Source organism: Danio rerio, chromosome 25, assembly GCF_052040795.2.
Source record: "Danio rerio strain M-AB ecotype USA chromosome 25, GRCz13ab, whole genome shotgun sequence".
Taxonomy (NCBI): domain Eukaryota; kingdom Metazoa; phylum Chordata; class Actinopteri; order Cypriniformes; family Danionidae; genus Danio; species Danio rerio.
Genome location: NC_141045.1, coordinates 37,751,794 through 37,776,833, shown reverse-complemented (window position 1 = coordinate 37,776,833; position 25,040 = coordinate 37,751,794). Strand labels below are relative to the sequence as shown.

The 25,040-nt window shown below is 37.1% G+C and overlaps 10 protein-coding genes across 10 annotated transcripts; 7 read left to right on the top strand and 3 right to left on the bottom strand.

Moving 5' to 3' along the window:
- Positions 1-254: 254 nt before the first annotated feature.
- Positions 255-873, top strand: zgc:173585. The gene is given in 1 exon segment (NM_001102632.1): positions 255-873. A coding segment is annotated over 1 exon segment (375 nt). The 5' UTR covers positions 255-283; the 3' UTR covers positions 659-873.
- Positions 874-1,644: 771 nt separating this feature from the next.
- Positions 1,645-2,141, bottom strand: si:dkey-261m9.8. Its single transcript, XM_087312574.1, has one exon. It carries the CDS (start codon positions 2,127-2,129, stop codon positions 1,719-1,721), a length of 411 nt encoding a protein of 136 aa, XP_087168700.1. The 5' UTR covers positions 2,130-2,141; the 3' UTR covers positions 1,645-1,718.
- Positions 2,142-2,533: 392 nt separating this feature from the next.
- Positions 2,534-4,459, bottom strand: si:dkey-261m9.6. Its single transcript, XM_087312584.1, has one exon. It carries the CDS (start codon positions 4,430-4,432, stop codon positions 4,058-4,060), a length of 375 nt encoding a protein of 124 aa, XP_087168710.1. The 5' UTR covers positions 4,433-4,459; the 3' UTR covers positions 2,534-4,057.
- LOC147837905 (histone H2A-like) lies at positions 2,534-4,459 on the bottom strand. The gene has a single exon (XM_087312579.1). The coding sequence runs from the start codon at positions 3,116-3,118 to the stop codon at positions 2,732-2,734; it is 387 nt and encodes a 128-aa protein (XP_087168705.1). The 5' UTR covers positions 3,119-4,459; the 3' UTR covers positions 2,534-2,731.
- A 4,405-nt stretch (positions 4,460-8,864) lies between these two features.
- On the top strand, positions 8,865-12,425 carry LOC147830944 (histone H2A-like). Its single transcript, XM_087312581.1, has one exon. It carries the CDS (start codon positions 8,896-8,898, stop codon positions 9,280-9,282), a length of 387 nt encoding a protein of 128 aa, XP_087168707.1. The 5' UTR covers positions 8,865-8,895; the 3' UTR covers positions 9,283-12,425.
- Positions 10,457-11,053, top strand: si:ch73-36p18.4. The gene has a single exon (XM_087312588.1). It carries the CDS (start codon positions 10,488-10,490, stop codon positions 10,797-10,799), a length of 312 nt encoding a protein of 103 aa, XP_087168714.1. The 5' UTR covers positions 10,457-10,487; the 3' UTR covers positions 10,800-11,053.
- Positions 11,906-12,425, top strand: LOC137489377 (histone H2B 1/2-like). Its single transcript, XM_087312582.1, has one exon. The coding sequence runs from the start codon at positions 11,936-11,938 to the stop codon at positions 12,308-12,310; it is 375 nt and encodes a 124-aa protein (XP_087168708.1). The 5' UTR covers positions 11,906-11,935; the 3' UTR covers positions 12,311-12,425.
- Positions 11,906-17,548, top strand: histh1l3 (histone H1 like 3). The gene has a single exon (XM_087312572.1). It carries the CDS (start codon positions 14,566-14,568, stop codon positions 15,178-15,180), a length of 615 nt encoding a protein of 204 aa, XP_087168698.1. The 5' UTR covers positions 11,906-14,565; the 3' UTR covers positions 15,181-17,548.
- si:ch73-36p18.2 lies at positions 15,776-17,904 on the top strand. Its single transcript, XM_087312575.1, has one exon. It carries the CDS (start codon positions 15,821-15,823, stop codon positions 16,229-16,231), a length of 411 nt encoding a protein of 136 aa, XP_087168701.1. The 5' UTR covers positions 15,776-15,820; the 3' UTR covers positions 16,232-17,904.
- A 5,055-nt stretch (positions 17,905-22,959) lies between these two features.
- Positions 22,960-23,347, top strand: si:dkey-108k21.28. The gene has a single exon (XM_087312587.1). The coding sequence runs from the start codon at positions 22,989-22,991 to the stop codon at positions 23,298-23,300; it is 312 nt and encodes a 103-aa protein (XP_087168713.1). The 5' UTR covers positions 22,960-22,988; the 3' UTR covers positions 23,301-23,347.
- The last annotated feature ends 1,693 nt before the right edge of the window (positions 23,348-25,040 follow it).

The window sequence follows — 25,040 nt, the reverse complement described above, 5'->3', positions numbered from 1 at the left end:
AATTACCGATTGTAAGATGGTACAAATATCATAATCATTTACCAAGAGCTGTATAAGAAATAAAGCTTTTTGAATTACGGCGGGAAAGTCAGACAAAGAAGCAGTATGGAAAATTACTGGGGGTTGGGCGGAAATTATTCAAACTTACTAGTCTGCGATTGGTGGAAGTTTATCTTGGCGCCCAATCCTGACCAATGAGATCCTCCAGGTTGACACAAGCTTTCTATAAATGCCCAGTACATCGCATAATCTTTATTCGGTTTCAAACTCTGATATCTTAACCATGCCTGAGCCAGCCAAGGCCGCGCCCAAGAAGGGCTCCAAGAAAGCCGTGACCAAGACCGCCGGCAAAGGAGGAAAGAAACGCAAGAGGACCAGGAAGGAGAGCTACGCCATCTACGTCTACAAAGTGCTGAAGCAGGTCCACCCCGACACTGGAATCTCCTCCAAGGCGATGGGCATCATGAACTCGTTCGTCAACGACATCTTCGAGCGCATCGCCGGTGAGGCGTCTCGTCTGGCTCACTACAACAAGCGCTCCACTATCTCATCTAGGGAGATCCAGACCGCCGTGCGTCTGTTGCTGCCTGGAGAGCTGGCCAAACACGCCGTGTCCGAGGGCACAAAGGCCGTCACCAAGTACACCAGCTCCAAGTAAAGCGTTGAATTTCATTCAGCTACCCCAAAGGCTCTTTTAAGAGCCACCCATACTATCTGTTAAAGAGCATTCTGCGTCTTGATATATATTTTTTCAAGTAACCTTGTTAATGACGTTTATCTGAAAGGTGAAGTAGCTATGTTTAATTAAAGCAGGATTGTTTTGTGACTATTCTACAGTGCAACAATCACAGCAGGATAAAAAAATAATTAAAAGCAGACTTAACTTATGCAAATGTAGTATTTCATTATGCAATATTTTAATCATTTTGTACAAATTGTAATGTGAATTATATTTACCATATATTTACTCTTAAGAGCCACCCATTTTCAAGAGCTTTTTTGTGTTAAACGTGTTAAGTTAAGTTTCACTTAAAGTAAATTATTCTACTTTACTGTTTATGATCCTGATTCAGAATGGAAAAAAATAACATTTCATAAAATTAACTGGGTCACATATGGGTTAAAATAGTTGGGAAGGTGCTATAATAACCTATAATTGAGTTATATGTTGGGGTATTATTACCCCAACTATTTTAACAGAGCACCTATTGCACCACTGCATCGCCAGCTCAGATCATCAAATGTGAAAAAGTAATGCATGCAGTAAGATTGGCTAAGACAAATGTCTGTTGGTTAAGTATTTTGCTGCTTATTTAGAGAGACTTTTGACTTAAGGAATAAATGTCGATATTTTACATCGATGTATTATAGCAGTGAGCATTTTTGGAGCATCGATAACTTCTACAGGAACAGTCAAACTAAATATAATGGTTGGTGTTGACAGCATGGGATTTTCTCTACTAAAGTAAAAAAAATGAAATAACGTATAATATCCTGCTTACTTAGACCTGTTCAATGTAATTTGCTGTGAAATTCAAAGTTGGTACAACAGCTACAAAAAAAATTGAAGTAATATCTTGAGACTAAAAAAGACTGTAAAAACAAGAAAGAAGCCTGGCTAGTAGATTAAAACCTAAACAGATGGAAATTTCACTTTTCTGATGTACTGAAGTGGCTCTTAAAAGAGCCTTTGGGTTTAAATCAGGTTAACGGTTAAGTTAAGCGCGCTCTCCGCGGATGCGGCGGGCCAGCTGGATGTCCTTGGGCATGATGGTGACCCTCTTGGCGTGGATGGCGCACAGGTTGGTGTCCTCGAACAGACCAACCAGATAAGCCTCGCTGGCCTCCTGCAAGGCCATGACAGCAGAGCTCTGAAAGCGCAGATCTGTCTTGAAGTCCTGAGCGATTTCTCTGACCAGACGCTGGAAGGGGAGTTTGCGGATCAGCAGCTCAGTAGACTTCTGGTAGCGGCGGATCTCACGTAGAGCCACGGTGCCGGGCCTGTAGCGGTGAGGCTTTTTGACGCCGCCGGTGGCCGGAGCGCTCTTACGGGCAGCTTTAGTAGCCAGCTGCTTCCTTGGGGCTTTGCCTCCAGTGGATTTACGGGCGGTCTGCTTGGTTCTTGCCATTTTGTCGAATATGGTGTAACTGAAAAATGCAGCTATTTAACCAGTGCTGAAGCGTTACGTTTACTGGGCGGGGCGTCATTAGAGTAATTTAATTGGCTGCTCTGTAGCAGCTCTAGATGATTTGTTTTCTAAAAAAAAAAAAAATCCCGCTCCAGATTTTGATTGACATTCTGTTTATTGTTGTGAAAAGAAAGAAAAGTATAAAGGCAGAAAAACATGCACGTTTTCTTAATGTAAGATTAAAAATAAACAAGAGTGATTCTCTTTATGGATCTAGCAATAAAAAAAAAATCACAAAAGTGACGTTGATATATTTATTGCAACGGTTAAAAAAACATTAACATTTGGCAAACAATAAAATTGAAATTGTATTTGGGCAAACTTGTCAGGGAAGTTTACTTGGAGTTACAGCTTTATTCTGCTTTACTAATTGTTAGATGTAGTTGTATAAAACTTTAAAGACCTCGTCTTTAACATCGTGTACTACTAGGAAGTGATTTGTTGGCACTGTTGCTTTGACTAAAATCATTTCGCTCTCTTAAAGATTAAGTGGGTGGCTCTTAAAAGAGCCTTTTTGTTGTAATTAATCGAATTGCAAAGGTTTATTTTCCCTTGGCGGCCTTTTCGGTCTTCTTGGGCAGCAGCACGGCCTGGATGTTGGGCAGCACACCACCCTGAGCGATGGTCACTCCGCCCAGAAGCTTGTTCAGCTCCTCGTCGTTGCGCACCGCCAGCTGCAGGTGACGGGGGATGATACGGGTCTTCTTGTTGTCCCGAGCGGCGTTTCCAGCCAACTCCAGGATCTCAGCGGTCAGATACTCGAGCACGGCGGCCAAGTACACTGGAGCACCGGCACCGACGCGCTGAGCATAGTTACCCTTGCGGAGCAGTCTGTGAACACGGCCGACGGGGAACTGGAGTCCAGCCCTGGATGACCGCGACTTAGCCTTTGCTCTGGCCTTACCACCGGTTTTGCCTCTTCCACTCATGTTGCAGTAGTCAAGTACTCGACACTAGAAACAATAATACAAACACTAGGGGAACAGCTCATATTTAAAGGAGCGTGCTCTCTGTCTATTGGCCAAAATCTGTGACTTTAAACCAATCACTACACTTCCCTCCAAATTCTAAGCCACTCCCCTCTCTTTGTTCAAACTTGGAATCATGTTGACAGAATCCTTGGCAAAACATCCTCAAAATATTTAGTACATCAAGAATTTACAATGAGCTGGTTCAAATTAAGTAAAACTAGTAAATGCAATCCTGATATTTATACTGGAATATTAAATAGAATATTAATATACAGAATACATGCACCACAACATAAAACCAGAGGCTGAATAAAAACTTCAAATAATCAAGAGTTAAACAGTTAAGAGCTATCATTATAGCTCAACTATTATTTGATACGAACCAGCATTTTAAATAAAGGAAAATTCTCAACTTTTATTTGAATATTTAGTCATGGTTGAACACCTGAATTAACGTTTAAAGGTCAAATCTAACTTAAGTTCATATTTTTGTCAAATTATGGTAAATAATCATGCCTGATGTAAAGTAGATCATGAAAGGGGATTGTAGGAGGTTGAGACCCAAACACAATCATAAGCCTCAAATTTAATTATAAATCTGATTTATTAACTTAATTAACATACTTGGTTCACATTACAATTTGTACAAAATGATTAAAATATTGTGTAATGATACTACATTTGCATAAGTCAAGTCTGCTTTTAATCATTTTTATCCTGCTGTGATTGTTGCACTGTAGAAGTCACAAAACAATCCTGCTTTAAACATGCTACTTCACCTTTTACACAAACGTCATTAACACTGTTGATATATATCAAGACGCAGAATGCTCTTTAACAGATAGTATGGGTGGCTCTTAAAAGAGCCTTTGGGGTGGCTGAAAATGATTCAGCGTTTTACTTGGAGCTGGTGTACTTTGTGACGGCCTTTGTGCCCTCGGACACGGCGTGTTTGGCCAGCTCTCCGGGCAGCAACAGACGCACGGCGGTCTGGATCTCCCTAGATGAGATGGTGGAGCGCTTGTTGTAGTGAGCGAGACGAGACGCCTCACCGGCGATGCGCTCGAAGATGTCGTTGACGAACGAGTTCATGATGCCCATCGCCTTTGAGGAAATTCCGGTATCAGGATGAACCTGCTTCAATACCTTGTAAACATAGATAGCATAGCTCTCCTTCCTGGTCCTCTTGCGCTTCTTTCCTCCTTTACCAGCGGTCTTGGTTACCGCTTTCTTGGAGCCCTTCTTGGGCGCTGGCTTCGCTGGTTCAGGCATTTTGAATACTTCAGAGAATAACTGAATAAAGTTTACGCGCTGTTCTGGGTTTTTATAGAAAGCTCGTGTCAAGCCGGAGGACTGTATTGTCTTTCTATTGGGTGCTTTTGTTCAACGTATGAAGATCTCTTTGGTCAGAATTGGGCGGCTTGATAAACCTCCCGCCAATCGCAGGCTTCTAAATTTGAATATTAAACTCCCAGTGATATCCTCCATTGCTTCATAGTTAGACTTTTCCGCCATAATACAAAAAAATCCTGTTTTTGCATACAGCTCAAGGTTAATTATTATGGTTTCTGCATTATCTTAAAAAAGGTAACAGAATGATTTCAGATGTAGAATGAAAAGAAATGTAGAACTGTCACAGACAAATGGATGTTGGAAATTCACTACAGAGCAGAATAACAGAAGCAATTAATTTACATTAACGGATATTTTATTTAAAATCCATAAAATTATAGTCATTCGTTGACATGACAAACAAAGTCACTTGCTGAGGAGTTCATCTTAGTAGTAACATAATTTACAATGTATGTTGCATATTGGAATATGACATCTGGCTGCAATAATTCGAAATCTGGTCAATTGTACTTGAGCGTTTATATCTGTTTTCTTAATCGTTTAAAGTACATTTTAGTGAATTACATTTAAACATCTCATTAATATACATCATTAGTTGTAATAGGAAAGATTAGAATAAAAACAGTCCATCAAGTCTGTCCAATTTAAATACTCAGTAAGTTACTTTCAAACATATAACCATCCCTAACGTTCCCATATGGCTTCCGTTTGGCTTTTTTTTTTTTGGAAACCAAGAACGTCCTGGGAACACTCTGTATTGTTATTTTTAGTTACCAAAATATAACCTTCCCAGAACGTTCCATGCAGGTTATTTTCCATGGTTATTTTTATTACTTACAGAAAACCTTCCCAGAGCGTTTTCTGTATTTTTTAATATTATAACACCCACAAACACACATAATAAATAATATATAAATATTTATTTATTGATTCTGGACTTTGGATCTGTGATACAGTTTGATTATTTATTATCTTATTAAAAATATTTAGTTCTGTAATTTAGATGTGTTACATCCTATGATGTATTTAGGTAATAAGTTGTTGGTGATGTGTTACATCCTATGATGTATTTAGGTGATAAGTTGTTGGTGTGAGTGGCAGCTTATTGCTCCCCCCTTTTGTTTTATTAATCGCTCTCTCTCTCTCTCAGTCTCTCTGCCTCTCTCTCTCTCTCATTGAGCAGCGTTCCAAACCAGCCGCACCTGTTTTCAATCAGAGCAAATCGGATCGGTTGCTGTTGATTGAGCTTCCAGGCTTTATAAAGAGGCAGAGCGGCAAAGCACGGGGAGAGTCCCTGTTTTCCCTAACCCAGCAATTATAGTGTGATAGAGATTTTGCTGGATATTTAGAACTGTGAGTTTGTGAATCTTGTGAGATTATAGTGTGAATAAGAGTGACGTGTAACTTTGTGAAAAGTAAGCTGTGTAGAGAGACAAGTGGTGATTTATTTTGGGTTTATCTTGGGTTTTTTTGTTACCTTTGTCCCCGTACCCCTAGAAAAAGGGACTTAAATGTAACAATAAGTTATAAATCACGCACGCACGCACGCACGCACGCACGCACGCACGCACACACACACACACACACACAAACGGCCTACATACATGGACTGGGCACGTTTAACTACCTCATGCGTGTTTAAGACAAAAATCATTAATGTCCTAAATTATTAAAAGGAAACTGGCATTAAATATCCATGTTGACCCTTTGAAGCGTGTGGTGTTGCGTTTGTTTTTTTAATCTTGTTCTGATGATGGAGACAAAAGTATTTGAGCGGGGAAAAAATGCTATCTATTGTTGGAGGGGCGATGGGCGGGACTATAAAATCCAAACAAATGCGGTATCTAATCATACACAAAGGCCGTCACCAAGAACTCAAGTTCTTGAATAAGAGTAAATCTATTTTATTTGCTCTTAAAGACTGTCCCTTAAAAGAAGTTAGTGGTATTCCAATAAAAGACACTGTTACATACCTCGGTGTAATAATAAGCAAGGATTTGAAACAAAGAAATGAATTAAATTTTAAGCCCACCATTGAAAAGATCAAAAACAGATATAATATGTGGTTAATGAGAGATCTGTCCTTATATGGTCGTGTGTTGCTGTCTAAAGCAGAAGGAATTTCAAGGTCTGTATATATATTATTGTCAATGGAAACTTCGAAAAATGTTGTTAAGGAATTGGATAAAATTCTTTATGATTTTATTTGGCGTAAAAAGGCTCACTATTTAAAAAAAGATATTTTAAATAACAGCAAAGACTTTGGAGGCCTTGAAGTGTTAAATTTTACAGATCTCAATGAGGTATTTAAGATAAAATGGATAATTGAATACATTAAAAATAAAGAAACTTTGTGGCATATCTTTCCAAATTTTATATTTAACTCTTTGGGTGGCATAAATTTTCTTTTAAAATGTAATTTCTCTATTGATAAAATCCCTATTAAATTGGCAAGTTTTCATAAGCAGGCATTGTTGGCTTGGCAGTTGGTCTATAAACATAATTTTACACCTCATCGGTATTTTCTGTGGAATAATAAAGATATCTTGTACAAAAGGAAATCTATATTTATTCAATCATGGTATGACAATGGAATATGTACAGTCAGTCAATTACTTGACGAACATGGATTGCTTTATTCATACTCGGAATTCCTTAAAAAATTTAAAGTTCCTGTAAAACCAAAAGACTATGCTGTTATTTTTGATGCAATACCAAATAAAGTTGTATCACTGTTACGTAATTCAATATACAATGTGGACCAACAGCCAAAGACAAGTGATGATGTATTATATATTGGTGATATTAACATTCTTAAAGATAAATGTAGTAATAAATATATTAGAAATGTATTAAAAAAGAATCAAATACCATCTTCAACAGTCTTCTGGTCATCAAAATTTGGAAGTATTGAGTGGAAAAAAGTATGGTTACTTACAAATAAGTTCTTTATAAGTAATAAAGTAAGACAGGTATCATTTAAAATTTTACACCGAATTTATCCTGTAAAAGAATTATTTGAACGATTTGGAGTTGATAGAGAAAACTTTTGCGATTTTTGTGGAATTATTAAAGAATCTGTTACTCATCTTTTTTTTCAATGTGTATACTCAAGGTTATTTTGGATTGATGTTTCTAACTTTATTTCAAGGACATTTGGTACACTAATACAAATTGGGTTATATGATGTCATACTTGCTTTTGTACAAGATGGAATTGACTCCAAAACATGTTTTCTTATACAACTAATAATATTACTTGGAAAATACCATATCCATGTCAAGAAATGGGCCAAAGCTAAGCCAAATTGTGTTCATTTTATAAAGGAGATTAAACAATATGGTACTACATTATGTAACATAAAAAACAGAAAAGCTAAAAAAACATATGAGGCATTATGTAAATTTCATTTGATTGAATAAGTTTTTTTTTTTTTTATATGATTATCATTATCTTACCTATTCTTTGTTCTACCCCTGGCATGTTTATGCATTGTATAAATGAAAGAATTTATTTCATTTTATTTTATTTATTTTTATTATGTTCATAACTGTTGTGAGATGTATTCTATTGTACTATGTTTGTAAATACTACAATAAAAAAAAAAAAAAAAAAAAAAAAAAAAAAAAAAAAAAAGAACTCAAGTTCTAAGTAAAACGCTGAATCCTTTTCAGCTACCCCAAAGGCTCGATCTTTTAAGAGCCACCCACTTTATCACTTAAAGAGCATGTGTATGTTATGTTAAATATATATATATATATATGTTATGCTATATATATGTGTGTGTTTGTGTGTGTGTGTGTCCATTTAGTATAATGATTTCAATACTACTTAAAAATCTTTACATTTTATACTCTCAAGTCAAAAGAGAAACCCCCATTTTTGTTCTTGACAAAAAAAACTTCAGACTTTACATTTGTTTGACTTTTTATTTGTCAAAATTGTACACAAAATTCAATTGTACATAAAATCGTATGTTTTGGTTAGCTAAGTTAAATAGTAGGCAATCTAAAACAAAAATGTGACGTAAAGCGCTTTTCAAGTAAGTTTAATTTTAAAGAAATTGGATAGTCAATGTACGCCTTCATATACTAAAACAATTGTTGCCAAGATTGGTACAAATCAGACAAAAGTTTTTTTTTATAAACGTGTTTACAGATTTAGTTAGTAACTGATTTATTTTGACACATTTTACACATGGGTATTGTACGGGACAAAGAATTGAAGTGATTGTAAAGCAACATCACAAAAGAGGAGGGAAGCGCAATGATTGGTTTTCAACTGAGACAGATTCTGACCAATAAGCGAGAAGCACGTTGACATAAAAGCTGATTGTCAAGCCAGAGAACTCATCGCAGTTTCCTGAAATACAACTGTACATCATGAGCGGAAGAGGCAAAACCGGAGGGAAAGCCAGAGCAAAGGCTAAGACTCGATCTTCCAGGGCTGGACTTCAGTTTCCCGTTGGCCGTGTCCATAGGCTTCTCCGCAAAGGTAATTATGCTCAGCGCGTCGGTGCTGGTGCTCCAGTGTACTTGGCCGCCGTGCTCGAGTATCTGACCGCTGAGATCCTGGAGTTGGCCGGAAACGCCGCTCGGGACAACAAGAAGACCCGTATCATCCCCCGTCACCTGCAGCTGGCGGTGCGCAACGACGAGGAGCTGAACAAGCTTCTGGGCGGAGTGACCATCGCTCAGGGTGGTGTGCTGCCCAACATCCAGGCTGTGCTGCTGCCCAAGAAAACCGAGAAGGCCGCTAAAGGCAAATAAATCAGTTTAGTGTCAATTTCCCAAAGGCTCTTTTAAGAGCCACCCACTTGTTCTCTGAAGTGCAGTTTCATTAACGTAAATATTACATTCGTCACAGACAGCTTTTTGTTGCATTTGTCTGAACCACTTTTTTTTTTCTTGGATTTTAGTTTTGACAAATGCCACCGTTCACTTTTATCAGTTCCATCACAAGCGCCTTCATCCTTTTTAATCATATCAAGCACATACTGACAATGTTTATTGCAGGCCATGCAGTGTTTGAGGGTAGTGTTTTAAGTAAAGAGCCAGTTCAAGTAACTAGTAAAAGTCAGTTTTATTTAAAAGAAACATGTTTTTTTTTTTTTTTCAAAGTGGGTTAATCCAGCCCTTTGTTGACAAATGGGCAGTAATTACAAGTGCTTCAAACGTTCAACATCAAGAAATGTTCGTTCGAGCTAAATTACCCTTTTCGTCACTGATGTTTATTCATTTCACGTTTGGTGTAAAAAGGGCTTTAGTTTTCAAAATAAATCATTTTATAATAAAGATAAAAAAAAGACATTATACTTTAAGTAAAATAGACATAGGCTTTTATATTCATTTGAGAGTTCATAATGACATCCCTAATCACAGAAAGTATTTGAATTTTTTCCCAAAAGGAGGCAACTTAGACACAACCTAAATATTTGCTTGTTACCTCCACACATTCTTTTCAAAATCTTCAATACGAATCTTCAATACAAATACTCCAAATACGACAGTTTTAGCGTTTAGCTCCACTGGGGATGCCATCCACCATATGGTCAAATCATATGGGGTGGCAAGTACACAACATTTAGGGGAGAATTCAGAATAAGAAAGCAAAACACCTTGCCAATAGAATATTGTTACTGAACCAATAATTTACTGTTCCAAATATAGTATAAGTGGCGGTTATTTTTGAGTTAAGTGTTAGGACAAAATCAACTGATTATGGAAACGAGTTTAATAGGCAATTTAACCAAATTGTGTTCGCAGAGGATTTAGAACCATTTAAATATGATCAACCAATTTGTGTTAACTACATAATCAAAAGAAGCAAACGACAATCCGAACTGACGCGCCTAGTGTGACGTTGCGTTGCAGCTCCTCCTTGACTGTTTCAATCAGGTCGTCTGAGCGACTTTAAAGTTTGCCTTACAGCCCCAGAATGTATTTTCGGTTGTGCAGTTAGATCACTAGTAAACATGTCTGGAAGAGGAAAAGGTGGCAAAGGACTTGGGAAAGGAGGCGCTAAGCGTCACCGCAAGGTTCTGCGCGATAACATCCAGGGAATCACCAAACCTGCCATCCGTCGTCTTGCTCGCCGTGGTGGAGTCAAGCGTATTTCTGGTCTGATCTACGAGGAGACAAGAGGTGTTCTCAAAGTGTTCTTGGAGAACGTGATCCGTGATGCCGTTACATACACAGAGCACGCCAAGAGAAAGACCGTCACCGCAATGGATGTTGTGTATGCACTGAAACGTCAGGGCCGCACTCTGTACGGTTTCGGAGGTTAACTTTCTATCAGTCGTATAAACAAAAGGCTCTTTCAAGAGCCACCCATGTTTTCAGTAAAAGCGCCTTTTTTAGACTCTTTGTAATGTATGAAGAAGTGTGTTTTAAGCTCACCGTGCTAATGAGTTCAGACAGTGCAGTTTTGTGTAATCTGCAGTTTAAAACAGTTTGAGCGGGAAAAATAAAATTCAATTTTCAAAATGTTCAGATTAAATTTAGTTTAACTAAGATATATGTAATATTGATGTTTATTAAACGTATACAGATTTGTGAGAAGAAATTTAGTTTAACCAATACAAAAATATGGCTTTAAATACTACGTTATTCAAACATGTTTCTTCTTGTATGCAATACTGAACAGCTGAACTGAAATGTAAAAAGGCCATTATTCTGTACAAATGGGTAAGAATTCTATGCTCATGGTCGCAAAGTTAAGTAAAATGCATTATTGTAAATGCAGTATTAACTGAATATTTGAGATTTTGCAAGACTTAAGTGAAAAAGGTCAAACTTGGATATTATTAAAGATAAAAAAAAAAGATAAAACGCCTTTATATCTAACCTCTTTTGAGAATATGCAATTTAAGGTTTTAATTTGATACTATTAAAACACTTTTAAGAAACCAGAACTACTGATTTTCACAGTTCTATTGTAATTAATGATTTGGTCTGCCCTTCTTGTTTTCCTGTGACAAAATGAGAACGTCCTATTTTTAATAATTTCCTTTAAACAAAAAATAAATCTTACTGTGTGGGGCACACCTCTTGTTAAAAACACCAATGAAATTATAATAAATTCCACTGAAAGTGCTCTTAGTGCTAGAAACTATATTACTTTATTATTTTCAATTTTCAAAAAAAATTCAATTATATAAAGAATGTTTACCCAGAACGTAAAATCGAGCGGGAAAGTTAAACAAAGAACATCTACGCGGAAGTTTCTCTTGGGAGGAGCCTAGAGTATTGATAACAAGTATGTCTGCTTTCTGGCCAATGAAATCAGTGCTACACATTCATTGCACCTATACACAAATCAGACAAGGTTGAGCTTTTCTTCTCAAATTTGCATAAGAGCCGAATAAATACCCAGTGTGCATCATTGTAAAGTATAGAGTTGTTCTGATCACCTCGAAGCAGCATGCCTGAACCAGCGAAGACCGCGCCCAAGAAGGGCTCCAAGAAAGCCGTCACCAAGACCGCTGGCAAAAGCGGCAAGAAACGCAGAAGAACCAGGAAGGAGAGCTATGCTATCTACGTCTATAAGGTGTTGAAGCAGGTCCATCCCGACACTGGGATCTCTTCTAAGGCGATGGGCATCATGAACTCGTTCGTCAACGACATTTTCGAGCGCATCGCCGGTGAGGCGTCTCGTCTCGCTCACTACAACAAGCGCTCCACCATCACTTCCAGAGAGATCCAGACCGCCGTGCGTCTGCTGCTGCCTGGTGAACTGGCTAAACACGCCGTGTCTGAGGGCACAAAGGCCGTCACCAAGTACACCAGCTCCAAGTAAAACGCTGAATAATCTTCAGCCACCCCAAAGGCTCTTTTAAGAGCCACCCATTTCATCTGTGAAAGAGCTTTTTTTTTTGTGTTAAGTTTCACTTAAAATAAATTATTCTATAGTACTTTACTGTTTATGATCCTGATTCAGAATAGAAAAAATAATTAATAAAATTAACCAAATGCACTGGGTTAAAATAACCCATAGTTGGGAAGATGCTATAATAACCTATAATTGAGTTGTATGTTGGGGTATTATTTGGGGTTTTATTGACCCTGTTAATCAAAAAGATTGAGCAGTAATGTTAGTTAAACTAGAATTGCACTGTGATTGACTTGCAGTACAACAATGACGTCAGCAGGATAAAACAAGTAATTAAATACAAACTTAACCTGCAAACAAACAAACGTAGTTGTGTTTATATAGACAATATTTAACCATCTTGTAGAAATTGTAGTATGAGCCAAGTATGTTAAATAAGTTGATTCATAAACTTTACCAATTAAAGCGTTGCAACTCTTTCAGTTACTCCTAAAGGCTCTTATAAGAGCCCACCTTCTCAGCAAGAGAGCTTTATTTTGCTATCTGTGTTCCTTTAAAGATTTTCAGTAAAAACTGCAGGGCAGTTTATTAATGCCTGTTCGGTGGCAACTAAACAATTAATTTGGATTTAGTGTAATGAAACAAAGATTCATATTTTTTATTTTCCTTGACACGGTTATACTAAAGATGGAAGGTTACATAAAAGTGACCCTATAGTGACTCTTTGAAAAAAGTATTGTATTTACAGTTTTTCCAGCTGCTTACACAATCTTTTCATGTCACACAATTTCTGAAGCCTCTCACTCAAAACTACACATTAAATCTCCAAAACCAGAAACTATTTCTCAGCCTTAAACTTTTGTTTTTAATTGTATAAATCAAAACGCTTTACACAATTTCTACCTAAAACACAAAACAGGACATTACTGGCTTTTCTTTTCCTAATGTGTAAACTAATTTCTTAACTGATCACAAACCAATTGAAAGTCCAACATGACAACAGGCCACTAGGCTTTTTCTAGTGCGAAAGAAACAAAACTGGTTTGTCACCCATCCACAAAACAAAAATATTTTAGAAAAGAAGCCTGGTTCTCTAAAGTGTATAACGGCCAACCCCATGTCTGGACGATGCTTCTACAGGCAATGGACGCTACTCCAACCCCTTACTCGCACACAATTGTGTTCCCTACTGTATTCTATACTTTTTGCTTTACTCACGTTTTTTAACAATATGTTTGTTTTTTATCGTATGCTATTGCAACAATAATGTTTGACCTAATAAATATATATTTTTTTCTACATACTTTACAGTGTACCTGTTACTCTTAGCAGAAAATTTTCACCTTAGAACACTATTGAAATGTAGAGATAAGCCAATGAAAGAGCAAAGAGAACTTTAGGCTGGACCTTTAGGAAATTTAGAACTACAGTGTTTACCATGTACAATGTTATATCCAAACATTTACTATTATTGAAAAAGATTTTTGCCATTTGATGCAAACGCTTAATTTCAGACATATGTTTATAGCATTTTGAATGCAGTGTTACATTCTGAAGGAAACAAAGGGCATGTTGTGTGTGCTTTGAGAATTGTGTGTAGATTTTTTTGTAAAGGTAAGCACAAAAAAATGGAAGTGATTGTGATTAAGCCAAAAATAAAAAATCCACCCTGGAAGCTAAAGTTAAACATTAATCTAGACTGAAAATATTTCCTTTGTCGACACACTTTTTAAGGACATGTTTTTTTTCATGTTTGGACGGCAGATATTATACACAAATCGTTATACTAATCCGTTTCTATTAGTGTTAGACCACTGCAACACTTATAACAGACTTAGTTATTATATAAAATGATTGCTTAGTTCTTAACAGATTTTTTGACAGGCAGTAGCGTGGACAGTGTTCAGTATAAGAACATAGTGAGGACAAATGCTTCAAAAAGTCTCAACACATCTTTATGTCGTCTCCCTTTTGAATTCCATGACAAAGCCAAGGTCCTCGTCATATCACTTAAGTCTTTCTAGTGTGCAAAAAATGTTTTGTGGCTCTTGTTTTGCTGTGTGTTTAAACAGAGAAAGCACAATTTATTTGGTAGAGGCGCTTAGATTAGCGGCAATTGAGTCTACACGGTTCTCACGTGGCATTTAAGTTGACAGCGCCGCCGAGTAGAGCATCATAATTCACTGCTTGTTGTCGACGTGTGAACGTTACTGTTTAGAGAAATGGCTGAAACCGCTCCAGCTCCCGCTCCAGCTAAGGCTCCTAAGAAGAGATCTGCTTCTAAGCCCAAGAAAGCGGGCCCAAATGTCCGCGACCTTATTGTCAAAACTGTGACCGCATCCAAGGAGCGACATGGCGTGTCTCTCGCAGCCCTGAAAAAAGCTCTCTCTGCTGGCGGCTACGATGTGGAGAAGAACAACTCCCGCGTCAAAACCGCCGTCAAGGCTTTGGTGCTCAACGGTACTCTGGTACAGCCCAAAGGCACAGGCGCCTCCGGTTCATTCAAGCTGAACAAGAAGCAAGCCGAGCCTAAGAAGGCAGCTAAGAAAACCGCCGCAAAAGCCAAGAAGCCTGCTGCCAAGAAACCCGCCGCTAAGAAATCTCCCAAGAAGGTGAAGAAACCGGCGGCCACATCTGTGAAGAAGGCGACCAAGAGCCCTAAGAAAGCCAAGAAGCCCGCGGCTGCAAAGAAGGCGACCAAGAGCCCCAAGAAGGCAAAGAAACCAGCAGCTGCCAAGAAAGCAGCCAAGAGCCCCAAGAAGGTAAAGGCGGTCAAGCCCAAAACCGCCAAACCCAAGGCGGCGAAGCCTAAAAAGGCGGCTCCCAAGAAGAAGTAATCGTCTCTGCTCGACTCTTCCAAAAACCAAACGGCTCTTTTAAGAGCCACCCACTTAGTAGAAAAAGGCATTTTTTTCCAATCACCTAAGTTTTACAAATAATCCACTGTAGTGTGTACATACTTTATGAATTAAGTACAATATAAACCGCCTGAACGACATCGAATATGTAAATAAATTGATATTGAAAGAATTCACTTTTTTTGTTCATAAATGAGGGTACCTCTGCATTGAGCCAAATCTGAAAATCACACTTTAGTTTTCCATACAAGTCTACATCTGTAGCCTATTTTCAATCCACTCGAAAATATATATTTTTGTTGACTTAACGTGAAAAGGTAACATCATAAATTAATCTACATGAGAATGTAAGTATATGGTAATATCGCCATTACTGTGTAAAGAGAACTTAACATAAATTTTTTTTGAGCGGGAAAACCAGCCGGTTGTCACTTGTTTAAAAAATGTGTGCAGCCATTGGACAGAATATCCACGTCACACTGCGACCTAAATGCAACAGCCAATGAAACGCCTCTACAGGCCCTCTTCACTGTAGTGGGAGAGCTTAAAAAGAGACAGCTCTGCGTCAACAACTACATTTCTCTTTAGCAATAAAGAGTAAGCTAGCAGTTCACTGACAATGGCAAGAACCAAGCAGACCGCCCGTAAGTCCACTGGAGGCAAAGCTCCGAGGAAGCAGCTCGCCACCAAAGCAGCCCGGAAGAGCGCTCCAGCCACCGGTGGCGTCAAGAAACCTCATCGCTACAGGCCCGGCACCGTGGCTCTGCGAGAAATCCGCCGTTATCAGAAGTCCACTGAGCTGCTGATCCGCAAACTGCCCTTTCAGCGCCTGGTCCGAGAAATCGCCCAGGACTTCAAGACAGATCTGCGCTTCCAGAGCTCCGCTGTCATGGCTCTGCAGGAGGCCAGCGAGGCTTATCTGGTCGGTCTGTTCGAGGACACCAATCTGTGCGCCATCCACGCCAAGAGGGTCACCATCATGCCCAAGGACATCCAGCTAGCCCGCCGCATCCGTGGAGAGCGCGCTTAAGCTTAATCCGACACATTAAAACCCAAAGGCTCTTTTAAGAGCCACTTCCATGTCTTTAAGGGACTATTTTCACCAACAACTTCTAAACGTAAAAGCAGGCTTAATAAGAGCTAAGTATTTAGTTTCAACTATGTTGATAATAGCTTTTTATTGGTGAACAGTTTGTGTGGTTGAGTAAATAATTAGTGTTTTCAACATATTATCTTCTAGTGCAGAACTAACTAATGTTTGGTGTCCGTATATATTGGGAGAACGGTACACTATCAGGTGGTAAAAGACAAACTGGAAACATTCTTTTAGGGAGAGATGCCTGCATATGGTACCTAGTTCAAAGACATGCGCTATGTGTGTGAATGACAGTATGGATGTTTCCCAGCACTGGGTTGCAGCTTTTGGCATCAGCTGTGTAAAACATGGTGTGTAGGTTGACGATTCGTCAGTGCCTCATCAGCAGACATGAAGTTTGTGTCTAAATTTCCAATAATTGTCCAACACCATTCATTTATATGCACTGATATCTCACCTTTGACGATTAGAATAAAGGGGTGGATTTTCTGATGGATGTCGGTTTACGGATGAAATGCAAATTATTTCATATGACTTCATTGTCATTATTAATGATGTTGAGTTTAAGGGCCTGGATCAGGGATCACCAATCTCAATCCTGGAGGTCCGGTGCCCTGCAGGGTTTAGCTCCAACTTGCCTCAACACATGCCTGGGTGTTTCTAGTAAGAACTTGATTAGCTTGTTCAGGTGTGTTTGATTAGGGTTGGCGCTCAAATCTGCAGGACACTGGACCTCCAGGAATAAGTTTGGTTATCCCTGGCCTAGATTATCCTCTGCACATCAATAACTGTCTGGTTTAGCTCAGCTACCTGATCTGACCTGCGAAGACGGAGTTTGAAGTTTGGACTGCTAAGCAAATCATTGGTACTCATGATTTGTACTCAACCAGAGTAAGCAGAAGGGCTGCCAAAATCACTCTGGACCCCTCACACCCAGCGACTACCTCTTTGAACTGTTACCTTCTGGTCGCACTACAGAGCACTGTGCTCCAGAACAGCCCAACACAGAAACAGCTTCTTCCCTCAGGCAATCCATCTCATGAACACTTGATGATAGTAATTGTGGAACCAACATCACTACTACTTATACACATACACACTTATTTAATAACACACTTTACATGCCAATTTGCACATAAAAGCTGCACATATAACATTGTATATAGTTATATACCTGTGCATAAACTTGTCAATTTGTATATTTGCATTCACTACTTACCTATATTTTTCAAATATATTTATTTATCAGTTTTTTTGTCCTGTCTCAGTCATTCTGTTGCACTATGGAAGCTCTATCACGAAAACAAATTCCTTGTGTCTGAACATACCAAGCAACATATCTCTGATTCTGATTATATGATGATCTTAATGTCATCTCTCTTCAGAGTAAAACTAGAATGATTTGTCATTGCTTTTTCTTTATGCCAAGTTTTGTCCTCTTGTATCTTGTATTTATATCTTCAGACCCATTCAAGAGGTCACTGAGACCTCTCATGTGGAACTGGATGTTTGATGCTACTTTAACAGCTTCACTAGATGTGAATTTAACGATGTGAAATAACCAACTTGTTTAAATGATTGTGTTATAAAAGGAGCTGTTTATATTACTCTGCTATGCTTATTTTACCAGTTTGATGAGATGGCTGACAAAAAGAAACAACGTGAAGTATAAAACAGGGTGTGCTCTGTGTGTGTTAAACTCTTTTATAGATTCTTCATACAGGTCTGGGGTCAGCTCTGAATAGCCTAGTGGCTGTCTTGATAGGATTAATTTGCACTGATTATTGATCACCTAAAAACCAAGTAATATAAACACTGCAAATTTTGATTTCATGCGCACTTTAATATGTAAATTGAGAAGAAATTGCATTAGTTGTTAATTCCCATTACATATCAATTTCAAGTTTGAATTAATTTGTATACAATTAGCATTTCTAGCCATCTGATTTCAACCAGGTATTTTTAGAGTTGGTATGACCCACCCCAACACACACTACTAAAAGACCCTGTTTTCACCTTAGCTCCAGAACAGCTGTATATGCTTTACCTGAAAGAAGTGAAACAAGGATACATTTTATTTATCATATTTCCCATTTCTAATGTTTTTCCAATAGGTGTTCCTTAAAATTACATTTTCAAAATATATTGTTTTTAATGTGGAGTTCTTCATATACCAGGTCCGGCTGTTTTAAAAGCATTTTTATTTTTAACATATTTGAAAGGATTTTAAATAGTGATTGCCTGTTGTGCCAAAACACCACATGCATTCTACAAAAGTTACCAAAGTTTTTAGAAATGTGTCATTTCCAGCAATTAATTTTTATCACAAACCTGTAGGGATAGTTTACAGTTTGACCCAAAGAATGACCAGTCTGGTAGATGAAGAAGAGCCGGGGTCAGAGATTCAAATAAATCAAGTTTACTGAAGAAAATTTGCAGTTACATCAACAGAAGCCAGCTTCAACACTCGCAATGAGTTCCTAGGCCGCTCTGCTTACAATCACCAATCAATAACAATTATACTCTCATATAACGTCTTTAACTGCGTCACACATATAGGAGTTCTAACCTGATTGGTTAAAACACAGATAGACTACGAAATTTTCACGTAAGGTTTGTGCGTATTTTATATTTTATAGTCCCTTTTCTAGGGGTAGGGAGACAAAAGTAACAAAAAAAAATTAATTAGGAAAAAAAATATATATATCAAATTTTAATTGGATCGAATTAATAATACAATAATATTTAATAATGTGCGTGGAGAATCTCCTTTTTCTCTATCCCAGCATAAGTTCACTTTAGATATAATAATAACAAAAAAAACTCTGAAAAGAGATTTCAAAAGAAAAATATTATCTTTTATTCACTGTTTAACAAAGTTCAATATATTTTACATTTCCAGACAGGGTAAACAAAAACAAAGAGATACTTAAATGAATATCATCCTAATCAAAATGATTATGAGAGGGTAAGGCCAAAATAACCAACAAAACAAAAGCTTCCTAAATTGACAAAAAGTTCTAGATTTCCTAATATATATATATATATATATATATATATATATATATATATATATATATATATATATATATATATATATATATATATATATATATACATATATATATATATATATATATATATATATATATATATATATATATATATATATATATATACATATATATATATATATATATATATATATATATATATATATATACATATATATATATATATATATATATATATATATATATATATATATATATATATATATATATATATATACATATATATATATATATATATATATATATATATATATATATATACATATATATATATATATATATATATACATATATATATATATATATATATATATATATATATATATATATATATATATATATATATATATATATATATATATATATATTAGGAAATCTAGAACTTTTTGTCAATTTAGGAAGCTTTTGTTTTGTTGGTTATTTTGGCCTTACCCTCTCATAATCATTTTGATATATATATATATATATCAATATATTATATATATATATATATAAAACTAAAAAATCAATGACAATGCTCTTACCCCACAACCTGGCTAAATCCAGAAACAAGTGGAAACTTAAAGGATAAACCGAAAATAAATCAGCACTCGTCTCTCTACACAGCTTACTTTTCACATAAAGTCACACGTCACACTTATTCACACTATAATCTCACAAGATTACATGTTACATTCCATGGTGTTTTGAATGTATAATTGTGTTTGGTTTCTCTCTCTCTCTCCCTCCCTCCCTCTCCGTTCCTGCAACCTGTTTCTCAGCTAGGTGTGGAGGAGAGGAAGTTGATTGATTGCACCTGCTACTCGTTGCCCGGCAAGCTTAAAAGCCTGCCAGTTGCAAGCCACATTGAAGCTTGCTTCCAGAGTGTGGTCTCGCTCCTGCCTGGTTGCTCTATTGAGAAAAAAAAAAAAAAATCTATCGGTGCGGTTGTGTTTAACTTGTTGAAGTTAAAATCTGTTGTTAAAGCCTCTGAAGCCATTCGAGCTCTGTTTTTGACACTAACTATGTGTTTGGAAGCTGTAGGGAGGTGGGTGCCATTTTATTTCTAAAACCCTTTTTCTTTTGTTTATTAGTTAGGGAGTTAGTGTACATTTCTTTTGTTGATATAATTTTACTTTGTCAGTTTAGACAGTTTTACTCCCTAACTAGCTAGAGTGTACTTTTGTTTGTTGTTTTGGCCTCTCCCCCTCCTGAAGTCTATTTTTGCTTCCCAGTTTTGTTTTACTATTGTACATTTGTTAATAAATTTATTTAACTTGAATTTGGTATGTTGTTGTCAAGGCAGGGGATTGACCCATACTCACCCCAACCAACATTTTTAAAACTTTTTCACTGTTACTCCTAGACAAGTAACATCAGGGACGTTTATATATATATATATATATATAAAAATATATAAATATATAAAACTCAATCAATGACATTGCTCTAACCCCACAACCTGGCTAAATCCAGAAACAGGAGAAAACTTAACGGATAAACCCAAAATAAATCAGCACTTGTCTCTCTACATGACTTACTTTTCACAAAGTTACACGTCACTTGTTCACACTATAATCTCACAAGATTCACAAGCTCACAGTTCTAAATATCCAACAAAATCTCTATCACACTATAATCGCTGGGTTAGGGAAAACAGGGACTCTCTCCGTGCTTTGCCGCTCTGCCTCTTTATAAAGCCTGGAAGCTCAATCAACAGCAACCGATCCGATTTGCTCTGATTGAAAACAGGTGCGGCTGGTTTGGAACGCTGCTCAATGAGAGAGAGAGAGAGAGAGCGATTAATAAAACAAAAGGGGAGAGCAATAAGCTGCCACTCACACCAACAACCAATTACCTAAATACATCATAGGATGTAACAGTATATTCTGAACAATATCTTAAGCATAAACGTCAGACATCCCTTAGACTGATTAGAGCTGACTCCGGACCAGTGAAACGGATCAACAATCAAATAGAACACACACACAAAGTATAATCTGTTTCTTATCCAAGGCTGAGTGTACTCTTAGCCGTCTTTATCGAAACTGGTTAAAAACTGTTACATCCATGATGTATTTAGCTAATAAGTTGTTGGTGTGAGTGGCAGCTTATTGCTCCCCCTTTTGTTTTATTAATCGCTCTCTCTCTCTCTCTCTCTCTCATTGAGCAGCGTTCCAAACCAGCCGCACCTGTTTTCAATCAGAGCAAATCGGATCGGTTGCTGTTGATTGAGCTTCCAGGCTTTATAAAGAGGCAGAGCGGCAAAGCACCGAGAGAGTCCCTGTTTTCCCTAACCCAGTGATTATAGTGTGATAGAGATTTTTGTTGGATATTGAGAACTGTGAGCTTGTGAGATTATAGTGTGAATAAGTGTGACGTGTAACTTTGTGAAAAGTAAGCTGTGTAGAGAGACGAGTGCTGATTTATTTTGGGTTTAATCCTTTAAGTTTCCTCTTGTTTCTGGATTTAGCCAGGTTGTGGGGTAAGAGCATTGTCATTGATTTTGAGTTTTCTTTTTATATATATATATATATATATATATATAATAGGAAATCTAGAACTTTTTGTTAATTTAGGAAGTTTTTGTTTTGTTGGTTATTTTGGCCTTACCCTCTCATGATGATTTTGGTTGGGATAATTTTCATTTAAATATCTCTTTGTTTTGGTTTGCCCTGTCTGGAAATGTAAAAAAAAATATTGAATTTTGTTAAACAGTGAATAAAAGATAATATTTTTCTTTTGAAATCTCTTTTCAGAGTTTTTTTTTTTGTTATTATATCTAAAGTGTACGTATGCTGGGATAGAGAAAAAAGAGATATTCCACGCACATTATTAAATAATAATTTATTATTAATTCGATCCAATTAAAATTTGATATATTTTTTATCCTAATTTTTTTTTTGTTACTTTTGTCTCCGTACTCCTAGAAAAGGGACTAAAATGTAACAACTGGTATAATCAACATTCAGGCAGTTATATTCTTACTATACAAAGTCTATCTTGAATAAAAGTAGAATCAATTTAAAAGATTTAACCGTAAAAATAGCAAAATCACTTTAGACATTTTAGATAGTATTAACTGGTAGAAATAACAATAGAAACAGTTGCTTCTTGTCCTCAGCCCTCAGTTCCACTCAAGGTCTCCGTGACCTCTGACCTAGTTTGGTGGCTTGTGTAAATAGTTATAAAGAGACAGGCAAATGCACTGAACATTCTTATATTAAGCAATGTGTTATACGATATATACGATATTCCAAAACTCAATTCTCATACATTTTATTCAGGGAAGGGTTGTAAAGTAAATGTCAGCCTAAGAATAAGACTCCAGCATTAGTTAGAAAAATCCAAAAATTGAGTTTGTATTAGTATTTTTATGCATTTGTCAACACAGTAATAAATAAAGATTCTGTTTACTTGGTATAAACATCTTAAATATATTCTTAAGCAGAGAAGTTGACAACTTATTTGAACAGTCGCCAGTAAACGTGGCCTAACCCCCTTTCCATCGCCCCCTTAAAGACACGTGACTTTATAAAGGACCGCCTATGAGTGTTTCAACAAGGTCCTATAGATGATTGTAAAAGTCGCTTGGGCGTGCATGTTGCCGTATTACAACACTGCTTCCAGAAGTAATCATGTCTGGCAGAGGTAAAGGTGGTAAAGGGCTTGGAAAAGGAGGCGCTAAGCGTCACCGTAAAGTTCTGCGTGATAACATCCAGGGCATCACCAAACCCGCTATCCGTCGTCTCGCTCGCCGTGGTGGAGTCAAACGTATCTCTGGTCTGATCTACGAGGAAACTCGTGGTGTTCTCAAGGTGTTCCTGGAGAATGTGATCCGTGATGCTGTTACGTACACTGAGCATGCTAAGAGAAAGACCGTGACAGCCATGGATGTTGTCTACGCGCTGAAGAGACAGGGACGTACTCTGTACGGTTTCGGAGGTTAAATTTCTGTCTGTCCATCATAAAACCAAAGGCTCTTCTAAGAGCCACCCACATACTTACAAGAAGAGCACCTTTAAGTAAGAGTATGACTTGATTAATTTGCGTATAGCGTAATACAGATAGTTTACGTTTTCAGTTCAGTTTTTATGAACTTATCAGTTGTACTGCTCAATACACAAGCATTTACAGATTTCCTTGAAGCTTTTTATTTAGCATGGAACACAATTTTGTATTTAAAACGTTAGAGTACATCTTTTATTTTCATATTAGGTATGTATTTTATATTAAAATATAATTTGCATTATACGTAGGTAAGCTGAGGAAGTATGTACTTTTTATAATAATTGGGTAAGGATTATATTCTAATGTCAGAAACTCTAAATTCAGTTTTTAAATTCAGTATTTAAGCATTATCAGCAGGATTTGTGATTATTTTAGCCGGACTTGAGAGAAAATAAAAAAATATTAGAGATTGATTAATTGCTCTACAGTATGATGTTTTTGTAGAATATACTCTTTGAGAACATACCGTTTAAGGACTATTCAGAAACCAGAACTACGGATTCGAAATCAATAATTTCACAATTCTATTGTAATTAATGCATATGCTCACTATTGTTTCCTTTTTCTTTCTGTCATAAAATGTGAACGTCCCAAATACAAGATTTTTTGCTTATAAATAATACAAAATAATCACAAATAGTGGGGTGAAGTTGCTCTTTTGTTAAAAAAGAAACTCCACCAAATTTATCAAAGGTTTTATTAAATGTGCGCTTGCTAGAAACATCTATTTACTGACTTTTTCATATACATGTAAATAATCTAAAAGTACAAAAAATGTTAACCCGGAGTGTAAATTCGAGCGGGAAAGTTAAACAATGAACAATGATATCAAGGCGAAAGATTTACGTGGGTGGAGACTACAGTATCGAAGCACACCATTGGCTAAACCACTGTTTTCAATCTGGCTAATGAAAACAGTGTCACACATTCATCGCGCCATACACAAATCAGACAGGGCTGAGTTTTCCCTCTGAAATTTGCATAAGGTCCGAATAAAAACCCAGCGTGCCTTGTTGTTGAGTATAGAGTTGTTCTGATCATTTCGAAGCAACATGCCTGAACCAGCGAAGACCGCACCCAAGAAGGGCTCCAAGAAAGCCGTCACCAAGACCGCCGGCAAAAGCGGCAAGAAACGCAGAAGGACCAGGAAGGAGAGCTATGCTATCTACGTCTACAAGGTGTTGAAGCAGGTCCATCCCGACACTGGGATCTCTTCCAAGGCGATGGGCATCATGAACTCGTTCGTCAACGACATTTTCGAGCGCATCGCTGGTGAGGCGTCTCGTCTCGCTCACTACAACAAGCGCTCCACCATCACTTCCAGAGAGATCCAGACTGCCGTGCGTCTACTGCTCCCCGGGGAACTGGCTAAACACGCAGTGTCTGAGGGCACTAAAGCAGTCACCAAGTACACCAGCTCCAAGTAAATCGCTTAGTCAACTTCTGCCACCCCAAAGGCTCTTTTAAGAGCCACCAATCATTTCTTATAAAAGGGTATTACATTTCTTCGCACGTAAGTTCACGGTGTAGCAGTTAATATTATAAACCACCACTTAAGAATGGTTTTGTTTACCTTAAGAAATACTTGACTTTATTTTGTTCATGGTGTTTTTTGTTCACTTGGTCAAATGTTAGAGGCCATACAATCTCACTTTAGGTGTCTATATGTCTATATGTGT

Excerpts from the sequence above, each read along its gene's own strand:
- si:dkey-261m9.8 (XM_087312574.1), bottom strand. The coding sequence starts at position 2,129 with ATGGCAAGAACCAAGCAGACCGCCCGTAAATCCACTGGAGGCAAAGCC.
- LOC147837905 (XM_087312579.1), bottom strand. The coding sequence starts at position 3,118 with ATGAGTGGAAGAGGCAAAACCGGTGGTAAGGCCAGAGCAAAGGCTAAG.
- si:dkey-261m9.6 (XM_087312584.1), bottom strand. The coding sequence starts at position 4,432 with ATGCCTGAACCAGCGAAGCCAGCGCCCAAGAAGGGCTCCAAGAAAGCG.
- LOC147830944 (XM_087312581.1), top strand. The coding sequence starts at position 8,896 with ATGAGCGGAAGAGGCAAAACCGGAGGGAAAGCCAGAGCAAAGGCTAAG.
- si:ch73-36p18.4 (XM_087312588.1), top strand. The coding sequence starts at position 10,488 with ATGTCTGGAAGAGGAAAAGGTGGCAAAGGACTTGGGAAAGGAGGCGCT.
- LOC137489377 (XM_087312582.1), top strand. The coding sequence starts at position 11,936 with ATGCCTGAACCAGCGAAGACCGCGCCCAAGAAGGGCTCCAAGAAAGCC.
- histh1l3 (XM_087312572.1), top strand. The coding sequence starts at position 14,566 with ATGGCTGAAACCGCTCCAGCTCCCGCTCCAGCTAAGGCTCCTAAGAAG.
- si:ch73-36p18.2 (XM_087312575.1), top strand. The coding sequence starts at position 15,821 with ATGGCAAGAACCAAGCAGACCGCCCGTAAGTCCACTGGAGGCAAAGCT.
- si:dkey-108k21.28 (XM_087312587.1), top strand. The coding sequence starts at position 22,989 with ATGTCTGGCAGAGGTAAAGGTGGTAAAGGGCTTGGAAAAGGAGGCGCT.